The 11660-nt window shown below is 31.5% G+C and overlaps 1 protein-coding gene across 1 annotated transcript; it reads left to right on the forward strand.

The window, feature by feature from the left end:
- The first annotated feature begins 5221 nt into the window (after nt 1–5221).
- On the forward strand, nt 5222–5959 carry LOC117170025 (trypsin eta-like). The gene has a single exon (XM_033356544.1). The coding sequence runs from the start codon at nt 5222–5224 to the stop codon at nt 5957–5959; it is 738 nt and encodes a 245-aa protein (XP_033212435.1).
- The last annotated feature ends 5701 nt before the right edge of the window (nt 5960–11660 follow it).

Consider the following 11660-nt stretch of genomic DNA (forward strand, 5'->3'; position numbering starts at 1 on the left):
AAAGAGGGAGGCAGATAGAGAGAAGCTGAATGACGAGGAGATGGAAAAGCAGATAGGGAAATAAAAAAAATCGAAGGCAGAAGGGCTAGACGGGGTAGAGAACGAAGCGTGGCTGTGTAGCACAAAAGAGGTAAGGGTGACCGTGGAAGGGTTAGTTTATGAAGTTTGTAGGTGAGAGGGATCCCCAAGAGGTTGGAAAAAAAGGGTTGATTATACCACTGTATAAGAAAGGGGATAGGGAGTGACAGGGAAATTATAGTGGAATCACGCTAATGAATACGACGTACAAAATCTACGCAATGGTGTCGGCAGATAGGCTGCGGAAGGATGTGGAGGGGAAATGAATATTTCCGAAAACGCAGGCAGGCTTTTTAAAATAAAAGTACTTTTTAAAATATTTGCGACTTGCAGCACGTTATGGATAGAGAACTAACCAAAACAGGTGCCAAAGTGTACGCATTTTTTGTAGATCTCAAATGTGCGTTCCCTTCAAGGAATAGATGGAGGTTGTGAAAGACAATGCTAGAGAGGTGTGTAGAGAGAGGCCAGATTGATAGGGTAAGGTTGTATATGAGAAGAGGAAAGGTAGGGTTAAAGGAGGGGAGCGAATATTCAAGGGTTTGTGGATAAATATAGGGTGGTAGCAAGGGTGCCTGCTTAGCTTAACGCTTTTTGCAATTTTAATCGCGGATATGGAAAGTAAGAAAGCGGCCGCAATGACAGAAGAAGCTAGGGTAGGAGGAGTTAGGGTAGAAAGAGTTAGGGTAGGAGGAGTTTGGGTAGGAAAAGTCAGGATATGGTCACCCGCATTTGCAGATAACATCGTGCTGTTAGCAAAGAGCGAAGAGGCTTTAAAGGAGATGATGAAAAGATTGAGAAGATACTTGGACAAAAATTAGTAAGAGTTATATGCAGAGAAGTCGAAGGTTATTGTGTTTAGGAAAGGAAGTGTGAGAGATAAGTGAGGGGAGTAAAAGTGGAAGGAAAAAGTGGTATTGGAGATGAAAGAGTTTGTGTACCTGGACTTTCTGTTTCCGAAGAATGGGGGAGTGGAGGATCATATAAAAAAAGGAAGACGCGGAACTGCATTATCAGGAGGTAGACAGAAAGAATAAATTTAGGGATTATAAGGGGAAGTCGAGTGCGTAAATATGAGGACTAATTTTTAAAAGAGGGGCGAAGTAAGCTGCTTAGGGAGTTTTGGTGGGAGAAGGTGAACAGACGTACGGGTGAAAAGATGGAGGTCGAAAGGGAAAGGTATGTTAGAACGAATGAATTGCAGATGAATAAAGTAAGAAGGATGCATGAAGAAAAAAAGAACGTATATGAGTTGGTTTAAAAGAATTGCATTGGGAAAGAGAAGGCGGAAGAAGAGGAGAGAATAAGAGAGTCAAGGTTCAACTGGAACTATGTGTGGACTATACCAAAGAAGAAAAAGCAATATTTTTGTGAGAATGGAGAGCAAGGAAGTCTGGAACTTATAGCGAGAATGAGATGCAGTTGTATGAAGGTTTTTAATAAGTTTTGGCTTTCTAGAGAAAAGAGAATGTGTGAATTATGCGAAAGGGGGATGCAAAAGTTAAGCTCTGGTTGGAGGAGAGTTAAGAGGTGAAAAAGAGTGGGACAAGCATAGAGGTATTGTTGCATCAAAGGGGTCACAAAAGGGCAGTAGCATGGGTGAAGAAGGTGTTTGGTAAGGTGGAAAAGAAGTGAAGAAAAGAGGAAGGGGAATGGAGAAGAAAGAAATTGTAAATAGAAGAGAAAGTATGTGTAAGAAAACTGTAAATATTGTTAACAGTAGATAAGTGTTAGGTGTCAGCTGCGGAGGCAGAGGCTGGAAATGCAAGGCATAGCGAGAAAATAGCGATATGCGTGCGAGGCGAGGCCAGTAGGCGAAAAATAAATGTATATTTATCTTAAAGCTAAATATGTTTTGAATCATTTAAGAAAATAACTTTAGCACATACGGATTCAACTTTATCAAAACTTTGAAGTGGTTTCCTGGAAAATTAATTTTTTTGTATGCAGTCATTTCTTTCCACCTGAAGAATAATATCCTATTAGAATAAAGTGACATGCATAACCATGAACATTAATATTTCTAAAAATTCTTATTAATTAAATTCGCAATATAAAATTGTATTACTTGTCATTATCTCGTTCTCGACATCACTTATTCATATCGTAAGAATTATATTTCGCTGAGAAAAAGAAACTTAAAAGCTAAAATAGGCCAAAAAGACTGATTTTATTTATTTATAAGAATTGTTAAATAATATGATAATCATTACTATACGTTTTTAAATGACAACTTTTATAATAATATGATTCATGAGATGAGAAGAAGTTACTCCGCAGAAAATAGAAATTTTGTTTGTTTAAAAATTTGAATTCTTTGTAATAAGTGTTAAAAACGATAACAGGTGTTATTAAATGCTATTTCTTGCCTCCAGATATTATTCTCGAGTAAGAAGGAAATGATTTTAAAAAAAATTATTTTTGCTGGTAAACGCGGAATAAATGAGAGCAAAGAAAACTGTATTTCATGACAACAATATCTTATTCACTTTTGCTTTTGCAATCTAAAATGTACGTTGTATTTATGCATTTACAAAATGTCACCTGTAAGGTAATTTAAAACATGCATTAGTGATGCTAAAAATCTATGAACAAGTTGAGAAAAGGTTTTACTCTTTTTTTCGCTTTTGCTCTTCAATTCGAAATAAATTAGTAGAACTAATTCCTTTTGCATCAAAAGTCTGCTATTATACACATATTTGGTAATTCTTCTTTTTCCGTAGACAATTGATGTTCTTTATTAAAAGCTGATACTTTTTGATTAAGAATTAGACGATTGGGCAAAAAAGGCATGTATTTTTTTTAACTCTTGTATTCAGCTTGAAATTCGTATTTTTATTAATGGAAAATTAATTTTTATAGATAAAAATGCATCTATTTTATTGAAAACGGAACTGTTTGCTTAAAACTAATCTGTTTGACATAAGATTGAACTATTTTGCTAAATATTCGTCTTTCTTTCTTCAATTTAACTGTTTTTAAATTTAAAATACAAACCTTTTTTGGATCAAATATCAATTTTCAAATATTTTTTTGTAAATTCATCTTCTTGGCTCAAATATTAATCAATTTTATACAAAATTAAACCACCTGATAGAAAATCTAACCAGTCAGATGAAAACTAAATTGTTGATTTGAAAATTCACCTACTTGGGATTTTATTGATTCAGCATTCAAATATATTCTCACAAACCTTTATTTTGTCGTGGAATTAAAATTGGTGAAAGTTTGTTTATTATTATTTTTTTAACCGAAAACATAACTGTTTCATTTTTCATCGAAAACTGATCTATTCCAGTTAAAACTGGTTTTTTCTTGATTAAAAATTAATTCCATTGTTAAAAGTTCATCTTCTTTGGTAAAAAGTGAATGTTCTTTTTAAAAATTCACCTGTTTAGGTTAATGAATTAGCTCTTTTTTAAAGCTCCAAGTGATTAAAAAAATGATTAATTTTATTAAATCATCTTTTTGGTCAAAAATCAGCACTTCTTAAAAAATGGTTTGTTTTCTTTTTATTCAAAATTTTGACCATCTATTACAAAAAGATGCCTTTCTAAGTTTCTCAATTTCATCAATTTTCTGAATTATCTGAATTACTTAAGTTCCTTCATTTTATTGTGTTGCTTCACTTTCCTTAACTCTTCAAATTCCCCAAATTCTCTGAAATCTCTAACATAATCTGAATTCTCTAGAATTTTAGTAAATTCACTAAAATCCTGAAATATTCTGAAATCCTTAATATCTCCGGAATCTCAGAATTTCTGAAAATCTTGCAATTCCCAAACTCCCGGAATTTCTGAAAATCTCAAAATCCCTTGCATTCTCTGAAATTCTTGATTTATCTGAATTCGCTGAAATCATTAAACAATCTGATTTCGCGATATTTTTTGCATGTTCTCGATTCCTGAAATTTCTTGAATTCTTTGACCCTTCATGTTGTAGAATCTCTAGAAACTCTAAGTTCTCTAAAATATTTCAATTTCTGGAGTATTGTGAATTCCTAGATTATTAAGCATATCCTTGAATCCTTTAATATTCGGTATTCCCTGAAATACATGAATATACGAAATTCCCCTGAGTCATTGAATATTCTGAATTCGTAGAACTACTTCAATATAATTTATTTCTAAAATTCATTAAATATTCAAAATTTAGAGAATAACTCAAAATATCAACATTTCTTGAATACAATGAAATAATGGAAAACTCCAAATTCATTGAATATCCAAAAGTCAATAAATTCTTAAATTTTTAGAATTTCTGAAAATATCTAAATTCCTCGAATTCTCTAAATTTAATTCCTTTTATATTTTAAATTCTAGATATTCTAAAAAGCCTTAAAATTATTGATTATTTAGTATCTTGAGATTTCCTTGTATGTTTACAATTCTCTGCATTCACTAAATATTTAAAATTCTTCAATTCCTTGAAAATTTAGAATTCATGAATTCTCTAAATTCTTAAAATAACCTAAATAATTGACGTTCCAATATTTCCTTGATCTTTCTAAAGTCCTTAAATAAATTAAAGGTTTGGAATTTCTTGAATAAACTGAATATTTGAAATCCTTAAACTGATTAAAATTAACTGAAAGTCTTGAACATTCTGAATTCACAAAATTCTCTGCATTTCCTTAATCAAGAATGAATTCTATATTCAGATTTTTGTTCATTCTCTCAACTCCGAGAAAAATCTCCTAATCCCCACAATTCTCTAAAATTCTTGAATATTATACATTTGTGACATTCAAGAAAAGAAGCTAGAATACCTAAAATTTAAAGAACTCCACTGAATTTAAAGGAATTCAATACGATTTCAAAAGAAATTAAGCCCACAAAGGAACATGATATCAAAACGTTGCAAGCAGAAACTTAATTCTGTAACAAATGAAAATTACCCATTATGAAACGTTTTGATGCGACTATCTAGCTCAATTTGATATTTGGGAATTTTCTGTGAGTGAATTCAAAGGAATTAAAATATATTATAAATACTTTGAAAAATATACTGAGATATAGTTCGTCAGCTACTAAATACTTTTTGCTTTTGCTGCGTAATCTCTAATAAAAATTAAGGACTAACACAGATAGTTTAGAAATTTACTTTTTTGAATCACCCTTTTGGACTGACTGACTAAGTTACCATGTTCACAGAGAACTCATCAAATCTTCACTCGCGCCAGAAACGTATGATTGGTCATGCCTTTCTTGGACACGGAGAATGGATGATCACAGATGTTATCCACATTGTAAAACTTCAACACGCTTACGCAAAAATTTGCACAGGTGTCATAGTATCACCTAAACATATCTTAACTGCTAGTACATGTAATATGCAACCAGCACATTGGTACACAGTTGAATCTGGTGCACCGCATATAAGTGCTATGAAAACTCACCAAGTATATGATATACTGCATAAAATACATCTTTCCTTGCTTTTGATTGAACCACCTATTAGTGTCACAAGTCCATCGCTCAGTCGACCAATAGCACTTGCTAAAGATCCTCTATCTGCTGACATCCATGCATCTATTATTGCTTGGGGACCCAATAGCCAAGTACGACCAATTACAGGAGTGACAATATTCAACCTGCTGACATGTATTGATCGATATGAACATCACTTTTCTATTACACCATTTAATATCTGTACTGCGCAATTACCTGAAAATAATCGATGTACGAGTGAGGATGTCGGTTCCGCTTTGGTTGTTGGTGATACACTCCTGGGTATTCTCGTTCAGACTGGAAGCGTTTTAAGTGTTGATCACCCGGATGTTTTTGTACGCATAAATAGTAACGAATACTATACTTGGATCATGAAAAACATTCAAGCAGATTTGCACAAAAATGCACAATCGCACAATCATGGGCGCTGATTTTTAATAACGCAGGTGTAAATGTGTTAGGGAGGAAAGCAAAATAAAGAAGAATATCCTAAGATGCGCAAACACGTTTTCTTTTCCTTATCCCAAATCCTTCTGTCTACTGCACGGAGAGAATTTAGGTAAAACCGTCACGTTAGTTGCGAGAGAGTCGCTGCACTTCGGTTTGGTGTGGCGTCCGCTCCAGATTCGGGGTACTGGTTACCCCGAACTCACAGTGATTGGGTTTTTTCAAATCAATTGGCTATTCTAAACTTCATATGGTCTATGATGGCAAAAACGAGTCGCTAGATACGGGCAGCTGCTGCTATTGTGTTTTTATAGGGCGTTTAAAATAATACTGCAGAAAATTGTTTAGCACTGCCGAGCGCAAAATTGAAATCTATTATTCGTAATTTGAATATTAATCACGAATAAAACATATATTGAAAATATATGTAGCATTCTGAAACAAAATATTAATATTTTTGCTAAGGAAAGGTCTTTTCCTGAAAAATTAAAAACCACAAAGTCCTTTATCACGACGAATCCAGATATATTTTTCACAGTTGCTGATAAAGAAAATCAGTTTGTTTCTACAGAAAAATAATCTTTTCTGCTAGCTAAAATTCTGCTAGCTAAAAGTTATGGCTTTTAATCACATACATATTAATAACAAAATTAAAAAATGTATAAATTGACCATGATGATAGCTTCATGTCTTTAGATGTCAATTATTTATTTACAAACGTTTCGTGCTCCTTAGTGTACACTTATGAAACTAGGGAAAGATTCCGAAGACCATTTATAACCTAATGATGTAGTATATAAAATGCAATGTCTGAATTGAGAAAAGTGTTATGTTGGTCCAACTGGTAAAATGCTTTCTACGATAATAAAGACACACCCATGATAATTTTAGACAAACTTCAGGAAACCATCAATTTATATCTAAACACCAGTTAGAAACTGGACATCTAATTGAATGGGAAAATGTTTTAGTTGTACACAATGAACCTAACGAATTTGGAAGAATAAGAGTAGAAATGTTTGTTATTAAGAAAAATTATAATAAGTGTTTAAATATAAATTACATATATCTAAATGATTACAGTCTAATATATAATATAATCTTAAATTATTTAATTAAAAAAGTCCATTGAAATTAATTTTTTTAAATTATACAAAGAAAAAAAAAGGATTGATAACTGCTACAGTGTTAAAAATGTTTGGAATTCTACCATGCTGCAAAAGAAAATTACGGAATTAGTGGAATTCACGGAGTTCGCCGAATTCACGAAATCTATTAAATTTACAAAGTTCATAACATTCACGAAATTCACGGAATTCGCTTAACTAACGGAATTCGAGGAAATCACTGAAATCAAGGAATTTATCGACTTTATGGAATTGACAGAATTCACGGGATTCATTAAATTTATGGGATTCACGAAATCCACGAAATTGATAGAATTTGCGAAATTCATAGTATACGCTTAATTTCTGGAACTCACAAAATTAACGGAACACGCTTCATTTACAGAATTTGCGGGATTCACGGAATTCATAAAATCAACGGTATTTGTAGTATTAATAGAATTAAAGGAATTCTTAGAATTCATGTAGCATCCGGAATTCACAGAATTCCAGAGATTCACGGAATTGAGTGAGTTCAGGGAATTCGTGGAACTCCATGAATTCTATATATTTTGTGAATTCCGTGATTTCATTTACTCATTCAATTTTATAAATTACTTAAATTTCATGAATTCTATGAATTCCACTATTCTCTTGACTCTAATGAATGAGGAAAATCATGAGAATATCTTAAATTCCGTGAATTCCTTGAAATACATGAATTTCGTGATATTCATAAATTCCATGTACTCCATAAATTCCATGAATTTCTTGATTTCCATCAATTCTTTTGATTCCGTGAATTTCTTTAATTTATGAATTCTGTAAATTTTAGGAATTCCGTAAATTTTTTGAATTCGGGGAATTCTAGAAATTTCGTGAATTCCTTTAATTAATGAACGCTATAATTTCGTGAATTCTATGAATTCCTTAAATACTATGAATTTCTATGAAATCCGTGAATTCGGCTTGTTCTATGAATTCGGGGAATTTCTGAAATTCAGTAAATTCTGTGAATTCCACGAATTCCTTTAAATCCATGAATTCCATGAATTCCATAAATACGCGCGTTATAAACTATAATTTAACAAAAATTTTGGTTCCATAAAAAAAAAAATTTTGCCAGGTAGTTGTGCATTTATTTATGGTCCTATTTCTCTTTTTCTCGTTTGAAAAATATAGTAAAACGTAGAGTTGTTTCTATCCTACGAAATGTTTTTAAAACATTTTTTATTTCCTACTATTTTATAAATCCTTTCTATAATCTAAGGTAGTTCTAAGAAAATAAACACAATGTAATTTATTCAACTAATTAATCTAAAATGAAGATAACACAAAGGGAAATATAAATCGACGCATAACCATAATTTTCTTATTTTATATTTCTTGACCTAAAAATAGCAATATATTTTTAAAAAGCCCGTATCATCCCGAGTACTTATTAAACATCATTTGTGCAAATAAGTTTTTTGTTTAATTTCGCCCATAGTTTCCATCGTAAAATGGGACATCAAATGATCCAATGAAACGTAAAAATAATAGAGACTAGAGGCGTTAAAAAAAGAAAGTCCATACCTCAACATGCCTCTTCGATTTTTGTATTACGTCTTTGTTAAAATGAGCCGCGTGGAAGGAGAAACAAATTTGATAATATTTAGAAATGGCTCATAGCCTATTTGTCTGCTTTACAATGAGAAAGAAGTTTCATTAAATCGAAAATATTATTTCTTTAATATGAGGTCAAACAAATGTTTGTTTGATTCAAATAAATATGTCGTTCTTCCTCATATTTTTCGCTTAAATCGATTTTTGGTTTTTTTAAATAAATCTCTTCTTTAAATTAAACAGAGTTGTTTTCACATTGAATATATATATATATATATATGTGTGTGTATGTGTGTGTGTGTGTGTGTATGTATATATTTTTTTTAATTAACTATAGATTTTGTTGAAGTGAAGTAAATTTTTTGTTTAAGTTAACCTCATAATCTAGCATTATTTATAAAAATAATGTATAAGCTCGATAATATGTGTATTGCTAATTATAATTATCGTTGTATATAGAAAAGCAGAAACACCTATTTAATTCGAATGCTTAATTCTGGTTCATTTTTTAATTCTGTGCTATAAAGAAAGGAGGTAAGTATTGAAAAAGACTTTCATCCGAAATCATCAATTATATTCAAGGTAAAAGACCAAAAAATCAATTAGTTTATAAACTAAAGATACTGCGTCCATTAAAAAAATAATTTATGATTTTACAGTAAACCAAAACCTTAAGAACAATGCAACACTGAAAAAAGGACCAATGCCATTAAATCAATTACAGGATCAATTAATTTACATTTTAGGTTAGTTACTTAGAAATGGACGGCAGCGCTTTAGCACGCCTAGCGGCACTTGGCAGTACTAATTTCTAAATTAGCGATGAGCGACCTCTAAATAATACGGATTTTCTTTTTTGAACGCCCTGATAGAGACTTATAGTCCAATATGGAAAAATTGAAATTTTTTTTCAACCTTCGAAAATTTTCTGAAACATTTCCTTTTTTCTTGGAAGTTTTGTATCATCCAGAAATAGAAAACTAAAAATGTATTCATTTTATTTTCGTACGAAATACGCTTATGTGGTGGAAAATTGGATTATTTTTTTGAAAGCTACAGAATTATGTCAGAAAATTATTTTCAAACTGATCTTTTTTGGTTGAGAATTTAACTGCGTTGGAAGTGAAATGCACTACTTACTACAAAATTAACTTTTTTGTTCAAAATTCATATTTTGTGGGTTAACGATTCAACTTTTTTTCAGAATTTTAACCTTTTTGACATGAAAATTTAAATATATGGTTAGAAAATTATATTCTTGTTGAAAATTCATCTTTTCACGTTGGAAGCTCAACTGCTCTATAAAAATTTGTCTTTTTGACTTGAAACTTCAACAAATATATACCATTTTTGCAATTAAAAGAAGTAAAACTATTCTCCGATTTATGTATCTACACATTTTGTTCATTACTACCTGGACTCAAAAAAATTGGAAAATCATCTGTACATATTCAAATAATTTATATAAGTTTTCATTTTTTCCTGATTGTAAAATATTTTTTAGATAAAAAAACAACCTTTGTTACAAATTGTTTATCTTTCAAGATTCAGCATAGTACGAGTAGTCGAAAATTCATTTTTCTTTCTCCTAAAAAATGACATTATTTAGGTAAAGAAGAATAATTTAGGTGGAAACAACAATCAATTTCCCAGCACCACCCCTACTGAAAATAAAACTACCCCCTACGCAAAAACTCAAATTAGAAAAAAACGCAGAACACCAGAATTTGGGGTTTATTTTAAGCTCCTGAATTCGCGAAAAAAATTCAAAAACTACCCCTATTTTCAAAAACCCACCCTCTTGCGAATTAAAAAATTTTTTAAATACAGAATGAAGATTTTGTGCTTATTTTGGGCTCTCAAAAGCACCATAAAAAAATTCAAAAAAACTACCTTTATGTACAAAGTCACCAACCCATTAAGAAAAACTTAAGCCCTGATGTTAGCATTTTTGAAGAGCTCAAAAATCAGAGATTCCATATGCACCATTAAATTCGAAAAATATCAAAGACTCTAGTAATACTCAAATATTCCGAAAAAGATTATTTAAAGACAAAATCATGTTTGATTTAAGGGGGGTTAGGTATAGACGTTAAGGGTTGGAGCCCAAAAATTGGGGTGGTTATTTTCGAGGAGCCCAAAAATTAGAGAATCTACTGACACTACAAAATTCACAAAAATATTATTTTTTGACAGTCATATATACGTGATAGAGAAGGTTTGATTTTAGCCGTTATGGGTTGGATCCTAAAAATTGGAGTGGTTATTATTGAGGAGCCTAAAAATTGGAGACGCCATTAAAAATGGAAAAAATCTAAAAAAGATTACTTTCTGAGAAATTTATATCTACGTGGTAGAGAGGGGTTGATCTTAGTCTTTAAGGGTAGAAGCCCAAAAATCGGAGTGGCCTCTGTTTTTTGGCCTTCTCGCAACTACCCACTTCGATTTTTGGGCTTCAACTCTGAGTGACTAAAACAACCCCTCTCTACCACGTAGATATGAATTTCTCAAAAAGTAATCTTTTTTAGATTTTTTCCATTTTCAATGGAGTCTCCAATTTGTATTCGGGAGCCCAAAATAAGACCAAATTCTAGTGTTCTTTGTTGTTTCTGAATTGGAGTTCTTTCATAGAGCGTGGTTTTTTTAGGGGTGGTTTTTGAAAATTGGTTGTTGGTGCATTCAAGAGCTCAAAAAAGCCCAAAATTGTGACGTGTTTATTTTAATTTTAATTTTTATTTTTATGTAGTGGAGGTACTTGCTTGATTCAAGTCAACACCTCTACACAAAATTTTAATTTTCATAGTAAGTAGTGGAGTCCAAACATCGGCAAAACAGCCCAAAAAAGGCCAAAATGCTGACACAAAGAAATTTGGGATTTTCGTTTGTGGAAGTTCTAGCTTGATATACCTCTTTAATAATTAATATAAACAGCTCTAAACCATTTTATCGATTTCACCAAAGGGACATCTGCAAA

The sequence above is a fragment of the Belonocnema kinseyi genome, chromosome 3 (assembly GCF_010883055.1).
Source record: "Belonocnema kinseyi isolate 2016_QV_RU_SX_M_011 chromosome 3, B_treatae_v1, whole genome shotgun sequence".
Taxonomy (NCBI): Eukaryota; Metazoa; Arthropoda; class Insecta; order Hymenoptera; family Cynipidae; genus Belonocnema; species Belonocnema kinseyi.